General features: G+C 42.8%; 2 protein-coding genes across 6 annotated transcripts in view; one reads left to right on the top strand and one right to left on the bottom strand.

The window, feature by feature from the left end:
- EIPR1 (EARP complex and GARP complex interacting protein 1) overlaps window positions 1–13,591 on the top strand; it is a 55,191-nt gene extending 41,600 nt beyond the window's left edge. Inside the window, exons 7-10 of one of the 4 annotated variants that reach the window (XM_080999267.1) lie at window positions 419–586; window positions 2,437–2,601; window positions 2,697–2,720; window positions 13,268–13,591. In XM_080999267.1, the coding sequence (XP_080855393.1) occupies window positions 419–586; window positions 2,437–2,601; window positions 2,697–2,720; window positions 13,268–13,442 (532 nt within the window). In that variant the 3' untranslated portion in view covers window positions 13,443–13,591. Of the gene's footprint in view, window positions 1–418; window positions 587–2,436; window positions 2,602–2,696; window positions 2,721–8,949; window positions 8,978–13,267 lie in introns of those variants that run through there. The other 3 variants (XM_080999269.1, XM_080999268.1, XM_080999270.1) reach the window with 3 other exon arrangements.
- TRAPPC12 (trafficking protein particle complex subunit 12) overlaps window positions 1–22,232 on the bottom strand; it is a 651,202-nt gene that overhangs the window by 94,662 nt on the left and 534,308 nt on the right. The gene's annotated exons all lie outside the window — the stretch shown is intronic.

Here is a 22,232-nt window from a genome sequence, read left to right as displayed (position 1 = left end):
GACAAGGCAGATGTTTCCCAGCACCAGCTGCCTGTGTGGCATTGGAGGTGATGCTGGTGTGTGTGTGTGTGTGTGTGTGTGTGTGTGTGAGAGAGAATGTGAATGAGTGACTGAAGCACCACTGTAACTATCTGTACATGTGCTGTAATGCCCTAAATCCGGTCTACTTGCCCCAGAATAACCTGGCTATTCACAGACATACCGTTCTAACCCCAGAAGTAATTTCAAAAGAGCAGAGCTGATATGCCAGCACTTGGCACCAAAGCAAACGCAGCAAGTTGCTGTTGTCCTAAATTGAAGCAAATTAATTTGCAGTGCAAACATGCCCCTTGTTTTCTATTAGCACTGTGGCTGGGCTTCGCTATTTGCCTTTTCTTGATGTGCCTCTTTTTTTCTTTCCACCCCTTTCCTCCTGCAGTCAAATATATTGTATAGAAAATGCTCATGGACAGCTGGTGAGGGACCTAGATTTTAATCCCAACAAACAGTACTATCTGGCTAGCTGCGGAGATGACTGCAAGGTGAAATTCTGGGACACCAGAAACGTCAGTGAGCCAGTGAAGACACAGGAAGAGCATTCCCACTGGTAAAGTGAATTTATTTGGGTGAAGGATTTATCAAATTGAATCTGCGAATTGTTCTTTTCTGAAAACCATGCAAACAAGTTCAGCTGGTGCTGCAGATAATTTTTTTCTTTCTTTCCTCTAAGCAGAATACAGATATTTTTAATATTTTAAAAGCTAGCAAATGTTGATTTGTTTTCTAGGAAGGTATTGTCCTTACTGTAAAATAGTTTTAATGTGTTTCTACAGCAGAGATTAATGATTCCCTTTTGTTGAAGATTAATGTAGAAAGATTTCTATGTAGCCAAGAGACAGAGTGTTGTTCAGATTTCATAGATTTTAGGGTGGCAGCATCTGCGGCAAAATAATTCTGGGCCCTGAAGCGACTTCAGCACTGGCATTGAAGAGGCAACTTTGTGGAAACATCTTTATTTACTGAGGAGATTATTAAGCCATTAGAACAACAGAAAATCTGGAGACATTTGGTATTAACATGATATTCAAGAGCTCAGTTAATAGTGTTAATCCTCCCTTTGTCTTATGGACTATTTTAACCATACCCAGCATAGATTTGGGGTAATTTTGGGCTCAATTTATCACATTAATAAATAATCCACGTTTTGCTTATGGGGGAATGTTTTGTCTTCGTAATATCTGCATGCTGTATTTAAACAATAAGCAAAAACTTCCATTGCAGGATTTGGGCTTTTGGGTCTCCCCCTCCTTACAACTTGTTGGTCGGCTCTGTAAAGAACTGGCCTTGCAAAATGAAATAAAAAGTTTTTAAAAGTAGGAGCAAAAGATAAGGCTTTTGTTAATCCCCCTTCTAGGCTTCATCCAGGTATTGACGTGAATTGCTTTTGCTAATTGCCTCCAGGGCAACTGCAGTGCATTAATGCCCAGTTGCCCAGTCCCAGACAGAAATAACATTGTAGAGCTATTGCTGTGCTTACCCAATACATCAGGAAAGGCAGCAATGCTATCCGGCCCAAGAAAAAGAACAGTGTGTGTTTATTTCTCTAGGCTGGTAGGAGCAGAGAGTTACATTGGACTGAAATGTGCAGCCCTTCCATGAACAAAAGGAGTTACTCTATTTTGGGAAAGGATTTGATCCAATAGGGTCTTCCATTCACAGTATGGGGAGGAAGGGAGGTAGGAGAGATGACTTGCTGATATCCACTCCTCTTGTCGCCAGCAGGAGCATTCCAGATCTCTCACAGATCTCTGGATCCAGTCCAGTGGTTTTGGGACAAGCAACTGGGCTGACATTGTACTGCAAGCTGGAGTTTCACTTCTCGGATTAGCACAGCCAGTGTATTCAGCTTACTGATGCTCAAGTACAGAGATAGGAAACCTGTGGCCCTCAGATATTGCTGGACTCCAACTCCCATCACCCCTAAACTTTGGCCATGCTCGCTGGGGCTGATGGGAGTTGGAGTCTAGGGGATTGCCACTATCCCATCCTTGCAACCTGTGCCTCTGATTCTCAACACGGTTCCTAAGCACTTTATTAGAGAGGCAATATCAGTGGCATTTTATTGTTGCTGTTCAAAGCTCACTATATGTCTTTCACCCCATGACTGAAACATCCCATACATGTTTTTCGGTTGCATTGGACAATAGCCAATATTTTTACACCGTAAGCACAATTCTCCTTCCAAACACAGAGGTTCCTTCTATTTGTAGAGTAGAAAAGTTGGTATACTGTCCACAGCCTTCAATATATAGACTTGTTTGATAGCAGGTAATAGATTTCAGCAATCCATCGATGGAAACTGACTTGTCATTTTGAAAGCTGTACAACATGCTTTTATCTGCGTCCTTTAGGTAGTGGTTCAACTGGTTGATTCTGTGGTGGGGTTGATGTTTTCAGGGTCTGGAACGTCCGCTACAATCATTCCCATGACCAATTAGTGCTGACAGGCAGCAGTGACAGCAGAGTCATCCTCTCCAACATGGTATCCATTTCTTCTGAACCTTTTGGGCACCTGGTCGATGATGATGAACTTAGCGACCAGGAAGACCACCAGGAGGACAAGTAAGAAAATACTTTGCTCTTAATTAACAGACATAACATTTTGTGTGAGGTTTAGCAGTCACTTAGTTTGATGAAATGTTCTTTACTGATTGTAGGGTTTTTGTGTACACACCTAAACGGTAAGTAGCTCAACCTCTGAATTCATTAGCTTTCATACGGTTGTGGACGGGCACTTTTCTTGAGGTTTATTCCTTTCCCCCCCGAAACACACATTCTGAAGTTATATGGTAGCACTGGCTTGGATCTAAAGCCCATGGAAGTCAAAAGGAGGCCAATGGCTTCCATGGTCCTGCATATTACACAGGAGGGGGAAAGGTTTTTCATTTTCCATGGAACTGTTTCTTTGTGACATGGGTTGGATGGGCATTTCAGGAGAAGAGCAAATTATATTTCCGCGCCAGCTAAAATACTGGTGGCCTCTTGAAAAACTGGCACCAACATTAAAACCACACAAAAATATTTCAGTGGGCTTCTGATGCTTCCTTTTGCACTGCTCTGAGGACTCCTGGGATTTTCGGGTAGCATGGGTGTGCATGTTTAGAACTGGAGAAGGGCGCCAGCAGATCGTGCCTGCAGAAGCTTTTACTTCATGACTATTTCCCATTTTAAGTCACTAATGCACCCCAAGTGTGTGTGTGTGTGTGTGTGTGTGTGTGTAATCAACTTATGGAGAGTATCACTTCCTGACTTTATTATTAGCAACTACACAATATTAGCAAAACGCAATGTTTGTTTGGAGAAGCTTCATTCTAAGCTATTTAATAGTTTCCTCCCAGTTCTATAAAAACGATAGACGTCTTAATCTCTTCAAAAGAATATGTGCAGATGTAAAATGCGTAGGGGGACATGTGTGTGACCCCCTCCCCCAGTTTCCAGTGGTGCACCCACTCCATCCCCACCTTTCTATCTGAGAAAGAAAGCCTGAAGAGGATTTCCAACTGCATTTGGCTGATAATACAGCCTTCCTCATCATGGGTGGCTTCTAAGCATGTTTGGCCACACACATGCCAACCCTCCCTTCAGACCTTTCCCCCACACCATGGAAAGGTTGGGGGCAGAGTGGATGGGGATGTTGGGAGTGGAAGTTAAAAAGAAAGAAAGAGTAAAGGACCACTGGTTGGTTAAGTCCAGTCAAAGGCGACTATGGGGTACGGCACTCAGCTTGCTTTTCAGGCCGAGGGAGCCGGCATTTGTCCACAGACAGCTTTCCAGGTCATGTGGGCAGCATGACTAAACTGCTTCTGGCACATCAGGTCACCGTTGACGAGTGCCAGAGTGCACAGAAACGCTGTTTACCTTCTTGCCACAGTGGTGCCTATTTATCTACTCGCACTGGTGTGCTTTTGAACTGCTAGGATGGAAGAAGCTGGGACAGAGCAAAGGGAGCTCACCCTGTTGTGTGGATTCGAACCACCGACCTTCTGATCAGCAAGCCCAAGAGGGTCAGTGGTTTAGACCACAGTGCCACCCATGTGGGGGTGGAGCATGCACTTTGTGCCCACACACGTTATTTTGAATGCATGAAGGAGGCTTGTGTATCTCCCAGGTTGTTGCTTATGTGAACATTTTTTTAAAAAATAGGTCTCTTCCCCCCACCCCAGGTCTCTTGCCATTTTTAAACACCTCACTTCTCTCCTGTTCACCATGGATATGGTAAACAATTGTTCTCGTCTCATTTCTCATAGGCTTTTAAATAATGGAAATCTACTGCTGCATCCACCACCTCCTTCTTGCTCACTATCCTAAACCTGCTCAGTTTCTTTAGACTTTGTTCATGCCATTTACCTTCCACAGACCCGTTGTCATCCTTGTGGTTTCCCTGTGAATCCTTTCCAAATTGTCAACCACCTTCTTGAACTGCCGCTCTCCTCCAAACTGCGGTACTTCAGATGATGCTTAACTAGCGATAAGCGGAGCAATGTTATCAGCCTTGGGAAGCAACGCTTCTGTCATAGCTGCACAAATAGAATAGCATTGGCCTTTTGTGCTGCAGCATCGCATTTTTGACACGCTTGGTTCATTATCCACCCTTAAGAGCTAACTCTTTCTCAGAAGCGAAGCTTCCTAGGCAGTCATCTTTTCTTCTTGAACGTTTGGATCATCTTTGCTGCGGTGACATTTAACATCTTTTCATGTTGGCTGCCTCCTTGTAGCCATTCCAGCTCTCCAGCTGATGGAGCTAGTTCTTATCTTTTATCTTTCAGTCTGTTCTCCAGGAGCTTTTCAGCCCCTCCCAGATTTTAAGCCAGTCATTGATGGAAGAGTTAGTTATTTGTGGCATTCATAGCCCACTGTCCCTCCAAATTTTTTTCAGCAACAGTAAAATATGTAATTCCGAAGACATAAAATAAGGCAATTCATGATGTATCAAATAAACATGTTTTGTTTATTTGGTCACCAGAGAAGAGGCGAGGTGGACCTCCTTTAGGAAGACACCCTGGAGTCTGGAGTAGCTGCTTTTAAAAAAATCCTCTCTTGATTGCCTGCCAATTGCACTCCAGGTATTGGCAAGACACACGCAAAAAGCATACCCCAATTATTTTTAAAACTCGGTGGGCTCGTATGTTTCAAATACTCCATCCCCAAGTTGTATTGGGCTTTTTTTTTTTTTTAAAAAAAATGCTTTTTATTGGTGTCTCATTTAATACAAACAAACAAAATACAGTAAAATTCAACCCACATTCTTTCCCCACATTTCTGCTGAGCATTGACTTCCTTCCCTCCCTTCAAGAGGTTTTCTTATGTCAGTTACTTTTCCACAGTTTCTTATTGTATCCAATCCTATCTACATCGTAAGATTTATTTCAGTCCTGCCAGAGTCTTCAGATTTCTACAGTTATTATTTATGTACTCCATGAATTTATTCCAATATTTTTGGAATTTTGCTTCCTCCTGATTTCGCATTCTACAGGTCAATTTTGCTAGTTCCGCATAATCAACCATCTTCGTCTGCCACTCCTCTATTGTTGGTAATTCTGGTACTTTCCATTTTGGGGCTAACAAAGTTCTGGCAGCAGTCATAGCATACATAAATAACCTTTGATCTGCTTTTTCTATTTCCTCTCCCATCAAGCCTAGCAAGAAAGCTTCCGGCTTTTTCGGGAAAGTGTATTTAAATATCTTTTTCAATTCGTTATAAATCTGTTCCCAAAACTGTTTCATTTTCTCACATGTCCACCACATGTGATAAAAGTCCCCATCTTTATCTGTGTATTTCCAACGTGTCTTACTACTCATCCTGTACATTCTCACCAGTTTAACAGGTGTCAAATACCAGCGATACAACATTTTCATTATATTCTCTCTTAAGGTGGTACAGGCTGTAAATTTTATACTCTCATTCCTCAGTTTTACCCAGGCATCATACTCAATGTTATACCCCAAAATCCATTATCCATGGGTTTTAAGTTGTGTTGGGCTTTGAACATGCTAACCAGCTCTTTGAATTGTGCCCAGAAGCAGACAGTCAGCCAGCGAAGGTTTTTAACATGGGAATCACAAGTTTCCTATCACCAGTATTGTCCACAGTCTGGCTGCAGCAATACGAACCAGTTGCAGTTTCCAGGCAGTCCCTAAAGGTAGCTCCGAGTGAAGTGTATTATGGCAGTCTAAATGACATATAAGTGGGACATGGGATGCCATGGCCAAATCTGGCATCTCCAGGAACAGGCAAAGTTGGTGCACTAAGTTTAGCTCTGCCAGTGCATTCCTGAACACAACCAAAACCTGGACATCCAGGTTCAGGGCCGAACCCAGGAAAACAACCGGAAAACTGAACCGGACCGCTTTGCATTGTGACGTTTTGTTGCATTTAATGGAATAAAAGGTCTTCCCTGCAAGCCTTTTCAGAATAGGATTGACTTAAATGCCAACATAGTATATTGTAGTGCTGAGATCAAATTAGAATTAGGAGTAGGATGTGATTTGACATGGGTTTAATTTGAATATTCCGATGTTCATGCCTTTTATGGATTAAATTGAAAATCTCAACTTCTTCAGAAGCAGGAAAGAGATGATTCTTCAGGTTACTGCCTGAAGATTTTGTTTGGCGTAACTTTTTTGGGAGTTGCATGGGCCTCGTCCGTGGCAATGAACCGCTTGTTAAATGATCCCGTTAAAATACTTGCTCTACAAATGCAAGAGCCACAGCTGTTCAGTTCTCTGGTGTAGTCAAGCACCCAGTTTACATTAGCTTTCTAGGCAACCTAGCAATGCAGTTCAGCATTTTCTCAACGTAAATAAGAGCATTTGTGGGTTTTGCTACATTTTATCCTCGTAACAACTCTGTGAAAGGAGATTAGACACCGAGAGAATGAAGTTGTGACTCCCATGGTTGAGAAGGCCAGTTCTCCCCCAAAAGATCTTCATTATTTCTGCGATAAAGAATCTCCATATCAACACACTAGCACTTCCTTTATTCACATAGTGTCCGATTCCACGCAGGAAACACACACACTTCTATACTTACCACGGGATTCAGTATGCTGAGAACCTCAAGCTGGTTTAAAAAAGCCTGAAACAAGTTTCTAGACCTTAATACACTGTGAAATCCAGGACCCTGAAGTGTGGGTGGTAGCAATACTGTAGTTCTTTTTCCCTTCCCAGTATTACCAGAAGCAGAATGAAATAATAATAATAATAATAATAATAATAATAATAATAATTTATTTATTTATACCCCGCCCATCTGGCTGGGCTTCCCCAGCCACTCGGGTAGCTTCCAACAACATATTAAAATACAGTAATGCATCAAACATTAAAAGCTTCCCTAAACAGGGCTGCCTTCAGATGTCTTCTAAAAGTCTGGTAGTTGTTGTTCTCTTTGGCATCTGATGGGAGGGCGTTCCACAGGGCGGGTGCCGCTACCAACAAGGCCCTCTGCCTGATTCCCTGTAACTTGGCTCCTCGCAGTGAGGGAAGCGCCAGAAGGCCCTCGGCGCTGAACTTCAGTGTGCGGGTAGAACAATGGGTCTGGAGACATTCCTTCAGATATACAGATATACAAATATACAGATTTGCTTAACTTGGATAACTTATGCAGGTTGCAGAATCCAGCTTTTATTAACATTTTTTTAATTAAAAAAATAGCATAGTGTAGGCTTAGAATTATAACAGGATCATATATAGTATAAACAGGAAAACATGATTAACATGACAGTAATGGCTAGTTAGGCAGTTTTCCAGCTGAAACTGCTGGCCACTACTGTGTTGCAATTGTGGGAGAAAGTGGATTCCTGTCCTTAACAGAAACCAACAGGAGATGGCAGTTTAGGTAGGTGTCTCAGTCAGTGTTATGCAGTGTGTGGTTGCTGATTGGTTAGACACTCCAACTCACATTCAGGGCTAGCCAATCAGCAACAGTACACTTGCATGGACCAACTGAGACACCTCTTGTTTGTTTCTGGTAAGGACAGGAATTTCTTTCCCTCGATTGCTTGCAGACAACGTGTTTTGCCAACTGCTCCTCTGTTTAGGCATAGTTCTAAAACTTCACCTGGATCAAGAATTGCATATGAAATGCCGCTCTTATTTGTGTGCCGTATGAGACGAAGTTGCACTAAAGGAGTTTAACATTATTTAAATGTGAATTATGTCCCTGTTTATTGGTATGTTGTTGTTGTTTATTAATTCTCATTCGGTTCAGATCTGGATACTAGTGCTTAGCAAATTCAGCAATTCATTCCAAAATCCATATTAAGACTTTAATAGGCTAAACAGTATGTCAGAAAACAATGTGCAAACTTCTGAGTTCTTCAGGACTCTTCATCGGGCTAGATGATAAACAGCAAGAGCAGGGAGCAAAAAGTTTTTTGATGGCGCAGCCATGCAGTCTGCATCTGGTCATAATCTGAAAACAGTCTTTGAAGCATTGCAGAACTCATGTTGCAAACACTTACAACTGCAGAGTAACTCCTATAAAGTAAATATGATAAATATTTTAACTTGAGGAATATTTTAATATGCTATTTGTGTGCACTCACATAATATCCTTCAGGAAACTGTCAAATCATCCTTGCCTATTGAGAGAACAGTATAAATGTTGGTTTCCAAATATATTTTTTTCTACGATGACTTGCATGGCAGAATCAGAAAAACACAGTTTATCTCATTTCAAGGTGTGTGTATTTTTTCTTAAAGAAACTACCCTCCAGCAGTGAGCAAGCATTGTAATGTTTTATAAATCTCTCATATGGGCACATACAGTATAGAATACAGTGTACATTTATGGTCATTTATCTTTTAAAAAAAGTTGAAAAAGATATTGAAAGGCAACTGAAATTATCCAGGGCTCAGTACATCTGCTTATGAATAAAGCCTGAATAGTTTGAAGTGTTGTTTTTTGATTAGTTTACAGAGGTAAACTGAGTTGACATATGATAGATGACCTTATTGAGGATTTTCATGGATGAAAAGGAGAGGCAAAATATGTATTCCAATATTTGGCTACTGGCTTAATTGTTGTTGGTTTTTTTGTTGTTGTTGTTTTCTTTAAAGAAAGAAATAGACAAGGCCTTATCCTCCACTGAACATTAGCTGTGGGTTTGTATCTAATGGTCTTGTTTAGCAGCGAGTAAGACTTCTGTCAGCAGAAAAGATAGGGAAGTAATTTTTGGCAATTTCCTCTTCCTCCCAGTAGCCCCTTGCAACCCTCCCACCATCTCTAGATAGCCCCTCATATATATAAAACTTTGTCTACTGTTGGTATGAAATCTTGAGCCTACCTACCACCACCCACCATGGTTGCCTGTGGGCCAAGAGAGGGTGGGATCCAGATGCAATTCCTGGCTAGGCTGGTAGAGCTTCCTCGGGCTTGTCATTCAAGTAGCATATTACTGCCTAATAATAATAATAATAATAATAATAATAATAATAATTTATTTGTACCCCGCCCATCTGGCTGGGTTTCCTCAGCCACTCTGGGTGGCTTCCAACAAAGAATAAAAATACATTAAAATGTCACACATTAAAAACTTCCCTGAACAGGGCTGCCTTCAGATGTCTTCTGAATGTCAGGTAGTTGTTTATCTCTTTGACATCTGATGGGAGGGCATTCCACGGGGTGGGCACCACTACCGAGAAGGCCCTCTGCCTGGTTCCCTGTAGCTTTGCTTCTTGCAATGAGGAAACCGCCAGAAGGCCCTTGGCGCTGGACCTCAGCGTCCAGGCAGAACGATGGGGGTGGAGATGCTCCTTCAAGTATACTGGGCCGAGGCTGTTTAGGGCTTTAACACCTTAAAGGGGTTATGCATTGCGGTGCCAGGAGGGGAAACTCTGATTGCCCTGTCCCAGTTTTGCGGCTTCTTAAATAAACTTTTCATCAGGCTTATTTGCATGCCATTATCGTTCCGCCAAGAGAAAAATCATAGGTTGCCACTCTGTTCCATCAGCAGCGAGGTTCTGAAGCTTAGGCAACATTTGGCAGAAAATAAGCCCTTTGTGTCTTCCTGAAGTGCAGTCTTGTGTGGTCTTCACTTGAAAAAAAGAAAGAAAGAAGGGGGCGGGGAGAGGCTTCTTCTCCATTCTGCCTGCTACCAGCATACTTTAATCCCCAAAGGGAGATTCAGCAAAAGACAGAACAATTTGAGAGGACTATAAATAGCCGAGTGGAGCAGATAATGCACAACCGTGATCTCTCTGCTAAAGCAGTATATCATTCTTTAGCATACATCTCTCCACCACTTAATTGTTTAATTGTTACACAAAACATTCGTGCATCCAATTGTGCATTGCCTCTGGCCTGAAGGAAGTGGGGGGCGAGCCAGCAACTTCCTTTGTTGCCTGTTTATCGAGCTCCAGGTTAACCCGAGCTCCTGGTTAACTGAAAGTCGGCCATGTCCCCTGATAGGGGCGTGTGCCATCCATTGCTCCCTTGCTTATTCGGAGACGTCTGAAATCTCTGGGATAATGGAGTCTGAGATAAGTGGGTGAGCACCGCGCGAGGCACATAGCCGTCTGGGGACGTGACCAACTTTTCACGTCAGCCAGGTGCGTCTGCTGAAGAGCAGATCTGGAAATGGTGTGTGTGGGAGACTAAATAGACATAGCCTCCAGGAAAAGAAAAGAAAAAGTATTTTTTTTAAAAAAAAGCATAGCTGATTTTCTTTCACATGCATATTTAACATTCATGCTGCTCCTTGTTCTGCTGCATAGCTACTACACTGGGATTATTTTATTTGGTTCTTGATTCCAAGCATCAGAAACCACAGCGAAGCATCAGTGTTCTAGCATTGCCTTTCAGCAACAGGGATGCGATTTCAGTTTTAACCTTCCGTTTGCAACTTTGCTGTTGTACCTCCTAACGCCTTCCAGCAGCACAAACAGGATCTTGAGTTATGTCAGGGACTGGCTGGCTGGATGAGGTGGGCACCCCCTTCCCTAGAGCCCTAGCCCCACCTCCCGGCATGACACAGAAGATGACTTAGACCCTGGATGGTGGTGTTGGGACACTGGAGAGCAGTATGGGGAAGGGACAAGGTGGAAAGTGCGAGAAGCAGGAGGTATGAGTGATCATGCAGGGGTCAGAAGAAGGAGGCCATTCTATGACAGGCTGAGAGTCACCGTGTGAGCGCAGACTCTGATACAGAGGAGTCAGTTTGCCCTTGCTACCCAGCAGGAGGACAGTCCCAGTCCTGCTGTCTCTCCTCCCCCTCTGACACCCTGATCAATTAAGAGTCCTGCATGTTCAGGAATTGTTGTTTTTATTCTTGAGGCGAACTAGCTGCAAGGTTGCCTTGGGTTCTCTTTATCCATCCTCTTTGTTGTAGAAACTGATTTAAATTTATGCATTCTGTGTTTTTATATTCTGCTTTTATCCTGTGAACTGCCCTGAGACCTGCTTGTGTAGGGCGGTATATAAATTTATTAAGTAATACTGTTGCTGAGGATTGGGCTACACAGGCCGAGAGCAGCAGCCCACTCCCTTGGCGCAAATCATATAATAAGCAGCACATTCCTTCTGTACAATATGTAACTGGGTATTCTGTGCTAAAAATCCACATACATACTCTGTCTTCCACATTTTTGCTTGAGAGGGCACTTCCATAACATCCCAAGTAAATGAAAAAACAGTATCCACTTCCTAATATATTTTGCACTGTTAGCTTCATGAGAATGTCTTAGTCTTGACGTTCCATCCCAATATCCTCGCCATCATATTTTCTGCATCTCGTAATGAAAATACCTATATTCATTCCTTAGCCTTAGTTTCAGGGTACCAACGTTATTTGCCAGTGTGGCAGCCAGTGAGCACCTCCAGTTTTTCTCTTGACTAATCGTGCAGGTCAGGTGAACTTCACATCATCTGGTATTGCAACTTGGTGACCACGACATCCATGTTTGAACATCTTCTGTGGAAGGAAGGAGCACTAAAATACCCTGTATTTTAGCTCTTTCAGAGACGCAACCTGGGAACTTTTTAAAACAATGTTTTCCAGAAAGAGAGAGAAGTGGGTTGAGGAGAAGGAGAGAAAGAAAAGCTGATTTGCTGTGATCTTCCTTAATGAATATGTTAGCCAGCTCTTAGCTCCTTACACACTGCCCAGGCTTGTGCCCCGGGGAGGTCAGGGCTGGTTCAGCTGCAGGTCAGCATGGAGACTCAGAGACGAGCAGTAAAGTTGATTTTTTATTCAAGGAAATAGAATACAAACAGAGAAACTTATGGGGCAAGTAAGTTGCCCCAGTAAATCAGTTGCCAGAATTGACCATCTGTGCCTCTCACTTTCCCCTAAGTCTCCTCCCTGTCCAGCTGTTTTCCCTCAGTCTTAAACTCCAACGGGGAGAGCCCCCCCGTGCAACCTCTGGACTCGTCGTTCTGCTACATGCAAAAGTCTCCGAGTCCTTAGAGACAAGGGGGAAGGGGAGCTGAATACAGTAGGACCAGCAGGCTCCTGTGATCTGTTGCAGCCTCAGCCCCCACTTCCTCAGCTGCCTGTCTTACATCTGCCGTGCTTTCTGCCTCTTCCTCTCTCTCACACAAGCCTGTTGCTTGTTCGGCATCCAACCATTCTGCCCCCCCCCCCATCCACTGTCCTACCACCACTTCCCTGGCTCTGAGCCTTCCTCTTCTGAGGCATTTTTTGGAGGGTGTTCCAGCTGGAGCCTCCCACCACTCCTTATCGTCTAGCCCAGTGGTGGCCAAACATGGACCTCCAGCTGTTTTGGGACTACAACTCCCATCATCCCTAGCTAACAGGACCAGTGGTCAGGGATGATGGGAATTGTAGTCCCAAAACAGCTGGAGGGCCAGGTTTGGCCACCACTGGTCTAGCCAGACCCTTATACCTCAGTGCTTCTAACACAGTGGTTGGAGGTGCTCTCCATTGCCTCTCAAGACAGGCAGATACTAACATCTTAGCTCTTGTAGGTACACTCATCATTCTGTAGTAAGAGTGGCTGTGTGTGTGTGTGTGTGTGTGTGTGTGTAGCATCACAGGAAAATTGATGTGAAGACATCTGCAGCGACTCCTCAGGTGTTATGAATATAACATTATTTCTGCTAAATTTGTTCCTCTAGCTTCTTCTCCCGCCCTAAACCTGCACAATTGAGGAGGAGCTTTACAGCACACACACACACACACACACACACACACACACACACACACCTCTTTATATATCAGAGTTGCTCCAATCACTTGCTTTTTTCCCTTTTCCTCTTTTTAAATTCTAGGATTAAAGAACCACTTCAGGACAGCATAATAGCTACCTACGAAGAACATGAAGACAGTGTCTATGCGGTGGAATGGTCTTCAGCCGACCCATGGCTATTTGCCTCGTTAAGTTATGATGGACGGCTTGTTATTAACAGAGTTCCCAGAGCTCTTAAATACCACATACTGTTATAAATCTGTTCACATTTCTTCAGCTTCATTATCTCAATATTGGCTGATAATTGGAAATACTCCATTTCTCAAATAAGTGTCATGAAAGGAATATCAGCCCTTTTCCCTCTAGTGTAAATATTTGAAAATTAAAAGAACTGCTATGAAAATCACTTTTTTAAAACTGTTTTTTTTGTTTTGCAGCTGACATTACACACACACACAAATGAAGAGACTATTGCTATCCAATTTCCTTGTATGATCTGTGTTGTCCTATATGAGTTAGTTGAACCCAAAGGAAGCATCTACCTGTATTTTTTTTTAATATTTAGGGAAGCAAATGGAATATTGCCAATACACTCACACCAAAGTAAACTATTTCAGTTTCACTTAAGTGTTTCCATAGTGGAGGTTTGTGGTTGAACCAAATCATGTCTTAAAACATTTCTGTCTCTTAAATAGACATAGGCTGTGTTTGCATTTAATACTAAACTTTAGTTTAGTCAGTACAGTGTGGCTGAGCCATCCGCAGATATGATAGCCTTCTTCAAATATCTCAAGGGCTCCACATGGAAGACGGAGCAAGCTTGTTTTCTCCTGGCCCTGGAGGGTTGGGCTCGAACCACTGGCTTCAAGTTATAAGAAAGGAGATTCCGACTAAACACCTGGAAGAACTTTCTGACAGTAAGAGCTGTTTGACAGTGAAATGGACTCATCATCATCATCAAACCTTTATTGGCATCACATACAAACGTTCAGAATAAATAGGCCAGTGCGATCTCGTCGCCATTTCAACAGTACAGTCATTTGCCAAAGGGAAGAAGAGGCAAGCAATCTATTTCATATCTGTGGGTCTCCAGCAAGGGCAGGATCCTGTAGCATACTTCGGTGACAAAAAATCAAATAGAGAAACTTAGCTACTGTCTTGGTGAGCTCCTGGTCTCTCCCCTGTAATAAGAGGCGCATAACCTCTGTCTCTGGTTTCCATGTTGCAATACATAGATGGTCTAGAAATTGTTGGCGGAGATCATCATACATTTTACATTTAAGGGCCATGTGAGCTAGAGTCTCCACCAGGTGGGCATCACATGGGCAGATCCTATCTCCTTCTGCCATGGACTCCTTCGGGAGGTTATGGACTCTTCTTCCTTGGAGGTTTTTAAGCAGAGGTTGGATGGCCATCATGGATGCTTTAGTTGAGATTCCTGCATTGCAGGGGGTTGGACTAGATGGCCCTTGGTGTCCCTTCGAACTCTAAGATCCTATGATTCTATGAGCTTCTGTGTTACGTTAATGTGTTTCAGTTATTGCACAACAGGAAGTGCAGGGGCCACAAGGCCTAGGAAATAATTCCACTAGCTTTGGGAAGGGAAGATGAATATGGATCCATAATTCCTGCTGTTGCTATAGTGACAGCTTTGGCTTCTGTTGAAAGGGCCTGCCTATTCCAGACCTTTGTCTCTACACAGCAGCTGGATCGAAGTGTGATTTTTCATGTGTGTATGCTGTTCCCAGTATGTAATGATATTACAAAATTGTATTTGTAGGGCCTGGGAAAAGGGAGGTGGACAGGGAAAGCCCATTAAAAAAACACACCCCAAAGCTGGATTTTATTCTTGACTGACTAATAAGTACAGATTCATACGGTCCATGGTGGGTATTTTTCTGCCTCTATTTTAATAATTCCTGCACTTCCTGAAAGATTAGCCATCGCCCTTAGAGCTTTCCCTTCAAGGGTTGGTATCACGTCCATTTCATACCTGATGAAGCTGATGCTTCATGTGAGCGGACAGTGTGAGCTCTCCTTGGCTTCAGCAATAAACCTTTGCTAATGAAGAAATGAGTATTGAAATTGTGGGTTTAAAAAAGAAAGTTGGTGAGTTTTATTTTCACTTTAACATACCTAAGCTTTGCACTGTTGAATTGATTTTACCTGTTAAAAGTTATCTGCCGTAGCTAATTTCACTATGGACTCGCATGGAAGGAGTGAGGTACCCTTCATATATTGAAAACAATGTTATAGGTAGATATGGTAATAGGGTTATAGAACTAATTTTCTCATTTGCTGGCAAGAAGCTGGACTGAGGATCCCCCTATGATCAAACAAACCCGTAGAGCCTGGACCCCAGTTTATCACTGTACCTTCAGCTATCCACATGGATAGTAGGCTCAGGAAGCAGATGAAATGCAGTACCTTTACCAGAGCTGCTGCCAGTCCGAGTAGACAGTATTGGGTTTGAGGGACAGATAAGGCAACTTCCTGTGTTGAGGGAAATGGAAGCATGCTGAAATTATGGCATGGGGTTTGTTCAGATATAAATAAATTGTGGTTGCACTAACCATAGTTTAGACTCTTAAGCCATGCTTTTTGGTCCAGATTTATAGGCAAAGTATATTTTTTTGTGATTTCCTTCCTCCTCATACCTTCCACGAGAATTTCTGGATGCTAAGTCAGACAGTGGCCTCTAAGGGTTAAGCACCATCCCAAACCATGAGTTCAGATGTATTATCATATGACAATTTAATGAAACCAGTTTTCAAACAGCTTCAGACTCCCAATTTCAAATCCTCATTTGTTGGCCACTGGCAAACCATATTTTGCCAGACGGTGTTGGTTTAGACATTACGACAAACCATAGTTTTGTGTGCTAAAGCATGGTTTGGTGTTGCCTCTTTCCTGCACTAATGGTCTTTTTCATTCTTTGTGCATATATTCCATCCACCTTAAAAAGAAGGCCTCCTTAAGTCTAATATGCCAACTCTTGCAGCTTACTATTCTGTGACTGCTGGTTCATCCTAATAAATTGGGCATCATGTATTGCTGCATCTTAGGGAAGGATGTGGGTGTTTGATGGGTCAGTGCAGCTGCCTGCAGTTTTGGATTCACCAGGGGGATATGGCTACAGGCTCTCCTTTTGGGTGTGACTGTTGGCGCAAACATTGTGAGCCCTTGCGCTTCGAAACTGACCACTGCGCTACTGCTGCCCCAGCAGTATTCTCTCCAGGATTCCCAAACCCAGTCATAGCATGTGAAGCTTCAGCAATGTTACAGCATCAATGCATCTTCAGATCGTGCCTTGGGACTATTTGCATTTAACAAACTAAGTGTAAAGAAGCAAAGCAGCTTTGAAAATATTGGGAACAGTCATTTGCCGTCAAATGAAAGATAGAAAGGAATAGAATAGTGTTCACTTTTTAAAAACATGCACCACTCCCCCAGTACGCTAATATTTTGCATTTGGCTTTTGAGATGTTTATTGCATAAATGAGGAATTAAAAGAGGAGCACCATTAGATGGGTGCCATTGAGGGAATTTGGCTTTCACGTTGGCACTTCAGGCTTTTCCACCCCCTGCACCATTAAGAAACCTATTACATATAATTACAAGCATAGTGTGATGTTTGTATTCCGTACTATAATATAATGAAATAGAAAGGAAAGGAACCATGTTGTATTTATTTACTTAACTTAGGTTTAGCACTTGATGCAAAGTCTGCCCAAAACTGCATGTCTGCGTGTGCTTTTAAAATGAACACTAAGCCTAAACGCTAAAGCTTAAAACTTAACATTTCTCTGTTTACTCCATGGACTTCTATTTCTTTGTGCTTGTTAAGAAACAGAACTTATTTTTGCTCTTAAACATTTAATTAGGAGGTTGTGTGCACACCCAGAAGCAAAAGGTGTTACAGGGAGGAACATACCTTTCTATGTTATTTGTGCTTGTTAATAAAGCTGACATTTTGGTTAATGAAAATGGGTGTGTTCTGATCTGAAGTGGTGGTGGTGAGGAACCTGGCTGTTAAGGTTAGGGAAGGAAGGAAGGAAGGAAGGAAGGAAGGAAGGAAGGAAGCCCAGTCAGTTCACAAACTAGCTCTGGAAGTTCAACATATAGCAGGCATGTCTGTCGGGGTCAATCCATGTTGTTTGGTGCTTGGTGTTCATGGTGGATGGCCAGAAGAGGAAGACAGAAGGTTCACGAAGAAGAAGGAAGTCCTGAAAGGAAAGCAAGGTGCCTTGGCGGTGGAAGACTTGCTGGGGTAGCCAAATCACTTGAGTTAGGTTGACAAAGTTAAGACACACTTAAGTTCAGAGTTCAGACTCACAAAGTTAAGACACACGAGGAAAAGGGAGGGGGAGGGAGGAGGAAAAGCAAGCTCAAGCAAAAGTTCTGAATGTCACTGGCAGTTCCTCTCCAGAAGCACATACTCCTCATCCCCGATTAAATCTAGGAGCAGAGCTGGTGGGAACATTCATTCCAGGAGGTAGGGTAGCTCCTGCCACACAGTTCTTCCTTCAGACAGTGGGCTTGATAGCAGTTAGAACCCTTCTCCCTTCCTTGCTCTGGGCTGGATCTGGCTGTAGACTAACAGTTGCCCAGCCCTGGTCCTCTACAGAAAACGCAGCATTTATCTTTGTTTCGGGTGAAAATGTTGTATATGCCTTACTCTAGCATCTATACTGATGGGCCAGTATAGATGCTTTGGCTGAAAGTTCCTGTGACTCTCCCAAGGCGGTGCTCAGATCTGTTCCTTTTTTGAGGTGGCCCAAAATGAAGAAAGTGGACTTGAAGGGACGAGCGTCCCTCCTGATTAGCAGAAAAGCTGCGGCTGAGGAGGCTGCTGAACTGTAAGCCACAGATAACTTTCCATATCAATTTGCACACTGCTTCTGCTCTCATTCCACCTGCTGGTTTAGTCAGGGAGAGAACCAGTGAAGTGAGAAGAAAATGACACGGAGGAGTTCTGGAAAATGAGAAAAAGACAAAGGAGAAGAGAAAGGTAAAAGGGAGACTGACAAATACAGAACGAGAAGTGAATTGGAAATGACAGGACCGGGGAAGCATCAGCTTGGGAAGTGGAAATGGGGAACACGCACACAAAATGGACGGAAAATGGGGTTTAAAAAGGCAAAGGGGAATTGCAGGGAATGAACGAAAAACCCCGTGAGAAGGGGAGAGTGGAAGGAGCAGGCAAACTAGTCCTAGCTCACCTTACAGAATGGCTAGCTAGATAAATTTGGGCTGCTAGAGGGCAGTGGTGTGCATGGGGACCGACAAAGTGAATGCCTACTTATCGAGACGGTTTTTCAAATGCTTACATCAGATTTAAAGAGATTTCCTAACACTTTTGACATTTTAAAAGTTGTAACTGCTTATAATGATTTCCGGTAATTTCATCCTTTTGAGCTCTCGCTTTGGATAAAGACTTAAATAAAGATATTTATGATTTTTTCATAATCACATATACAAAGCAGAATGTTAAATTAAACACCGACTTCCCTTCTCCCCCTTCCATGCTTCCTTCTGAATACCCCTTACTGCTGCATATTCTAATTACTCTGTGTTTTTCCTTTTCTCATTTCATCTCGGCATAATTTTTTACTGCTGAATTTAATCCTGCTAATGTTTTAACCCGTTTACAATGATTCTTCTAATATTCTACAAACATTTTCCAATCTTTCTTGAATACCCTTTCCTCTTGATCCCTTATTCTGTTGCTTAAACATTTTTTTCGTTTCATAATATACCATCTCCCAGAAGCCCTTAGCCAATTTACATGCCCACCACATTTGGCAGAATGTACCTACCATCTCTTTGCATTTTCAACATTTGTCTGGTTCTGATTTATACATTTTTTGCTAGTTTACTTGGTGTCAGATATCATCCAAATATCATTTTCATAAAATCATCTCTTAACGCACAACAGGCTGTAAATAAAGACTTGATCTGGGCTGGGGTGGTGGTGGTGGGGAGTCTGATAGTGTACCATTCATTAGCATTCTTCCCTCTATAGGCAGGCTGCTGAACCAGACTTGAGCAGTCTGGCGAAGGAAGAAAACAGGGCTTTGCTGATTGTAGCCGTTCTGGGCCTAAGAAATCATTGTAATTGTGTGAGAGCTATTCACAGCCCTAAACCTTCAATAGAAGTCATGAAGTCCTTTAACGGGTGGAGCAAGCAACCCTTCTAAATATAATAAACTTCACCTCAGTAATGGAGATGCCAGAGTTTGGACTTGGGATCTTCACATGCAAGGTACAGTAGATGCAATTATTCTTCAACATCAACTTCGTTGGGCTGTGCACATGCCTGATTATTGTCTTCCAAAGCAACTATGCTTTCCATTTTTAAGTTCAGAATAGAATAGTTGCTTTCAAAGACAATAATCAAAGAGGTTCAATGGCTCTCTCAAGGCAAATATTTAAAAATGTCGTATAAACACCGACAACTGGGAAACACTGGCCTGTGAGTGCTCCAGTTGGAGAACAGCCTTTACCAAGAGTGTCATGGGCTTTGAAGATGCTCAAACCCAGGATGCAAGGGAGAAACGTGCTAAGAGGAATGCACGCTTGGCAAATCCACACCGTGATCAACTCCCACCTAGAAACCTATGTCCCCACTGTGGAAGGATGTGTGGATCCACAGCCATGTACAGACTCACTGTTAAAACCATGTTTGTGGAAAACAATCTTTCTCAGCTACAAGTAATCGCCAAAGAAGAAGAAGACCACTGAGCTACAGCCTCTTCTCTCAGTTGTTTGGTTATTAGCTGTTTCACATATGTACGTCTATCAGTCTATCGTCCGAAGGCAGCCCTTTATTGGGAAGTTTTTGATGTTTAATGTTCTACTGTGTTTTTATATATACTGTAAGTGTCCCAGAGTAGCTGGGGAAACCTAACCAGATGGGCGGGGTATAAATAATAAAATTATTATTATTATTACCCCCAAGCTGCAGTGTGTGAGATGAATGGTCATGTGTGAAAGTTAGGTGTCCTTAACTTTCTCCAGGTTTTTTTATTGTAATATATACAATTGATGTAAATAACAACCGAAACCGAACAATGTATAATGGCAATGTAGAAGCTGCTCATTTCCCACACTGAGAAGGTCTGAAGTACAATCCAGCGACAAGGATTACGTTGCTCGTGCACACATTACACAAAAAGACAAGTGGCTAATCATTTGGACATTATTTACTTTGGTTTTATTGTATGGCTCTTTTCATTCAACAGTGATCTATAACTGTATATAGACTATGTTCGACAGCAATGTATTTTTTGTAGAATTTTGTATAACCTTTTTCTTTTGAGAATTAAAAAGAGAGAGAGACATTGCTGCAAAGTATCAGGAAATCACAGAAAAAGCAAGACAACACTGGACACAAGCTGATGCCTCCTTGACACAGAGCACAGCACTGGAACCAAGCGAAGGTTGCGTTAATTAGTGTCCGTTGAAAAATTAATGTCAAAATTCTTATGAGAGTGATTTTATTGCCATTCATTAGCTGGACAGTACTGTTGGGTTTGGTGGAGGGTGGTCTTCTCCCCCCCCCTTTTTTGGGGGATATGTTATATCCGGAGTACCCATACTACTGTGTATTCCTGCCTTGAAAGGCCGATGAACATTTCACTTGCATGGAGTGATGGGATTCTTGTTAGCTGCAATTGAGTTTCCCTGAACTTGGCCTCCTGCCTTTGTGAGTGCCGGCATTGCCTTCCCTCCTCCGCAGCTAATCTTAAGCAGGGTCTTGGCCGCTGCTGATAATTCTTCAAGCGCTCCTTCTGAACAGTATGTAGTGCAAATGGCTTTCTTGAAAGGGCCCTTTAGAACTTATAGGAAAGCTGAACAAAAAGCATGCAATGTGTCTTCTGAAGTCCGAATTTTTCTCTGGTGCAAAACCCCTTTTATGTTAAGAGTCGTATGCGAGCGTGAGTCAGGCCTTGCTGCTGCTGTACCTTGAATGATGCCACAGAGCATAGGCGTCTTGTTTTGACATCTTGGGACCCTGGGCATTTTGTAAACGGAAGGTTTGTTTCTGTAGGGCATGTTTTCTTAAGAGGCAGGACAGCCTTGTGCATTTGAAGAGAACTGCTGGTGGCAGCCCTTTGGATCCTACAACCCGGGCGTAACTGCGCACAAACGCCATGGAGTCCACCTATAAGCTGAGTTTGTCTTGAAGCAATCATAATCTCAAAGTGCAGGAACACTACCCATCTGATAGTCCTCTGAGTTACAATTTGGGGTTTTAAGAATTCTGAAAGGTGTCAGTGGTTAAGAGGTCCAGCTATGAAATCAAGAAGTTGTATGGGACAAATCTCTCATTGGCCATTTCTCCTCACGAGAGAGAGAGAGAGAGAGAGAGAGAGAGAGAGAGAGAGAGACTAGGGTGGCAAATATGTCTGTGAGTAAAAATCGCAATTAAAAATAAATTGCATTTTTTGAAAACTTGTCACAACCGCCTAAAAATAAAGCAAAATGAAGCAGCTGTAATCCAAAGTACAGGTGCTGCCACACTGCGGGTCAGCCATTGGGTAGCACTTGTGGAAACGCAAGTTCCACAGACTGAAGCGATCAAATCGGCACCCGTTAAGATGTGATAGAGGCAATCCCACACCTACCTCTCTGCCTTTGAGCCTTGCAGCTGCAATTTGGCAGGTAATGGCATTTACTGTACAGGGTGGGTCTTCAGCTGGTGCCTGAAACTTGCTTGAGTCCACACCAGCCGTGTCTCAGGTGCTCTACTAAGAAGGCCCTGCCTCTGGTGGCCACCTAAAGTACCTCAGGGTTTCATTCAATGTTAATCATTCTCAAGAGTAGACCAATTGAAATTAACGTACAGGACTAACTTGGGCATACATTTTCTTTAAAATATAGTCTGGCCACATCTGGAGCCTACCATGTTCTCCACTTTTAAGGCAGAGGAAGCATTGGGTGGCTGGAATTGAGGCATGGTTGGACTGGCCAGGAATGATGGAACTCCCCAAAAACTTACGGAGGGCTACAAGTTCCCCTTACAGCAGCCTTTCTCAACCTGT

Source organism: Podarcis pityusensis (genome assembly GCF_964106645.2).
Source record: "Podarcis pityusensis genome assembly, chromosome: 3".
NCBI classification, from domain to species: Eukaryota; Metazoa; Chordata; class Lepidosauria; order Squamata; family Lacertidae; genus Podarcis; species Podarcis pityusensis.
Note: the sequence above shows the minus strand (reverse complement) of the source record. Positions and strands in the feature narration are given on the sequence as shown.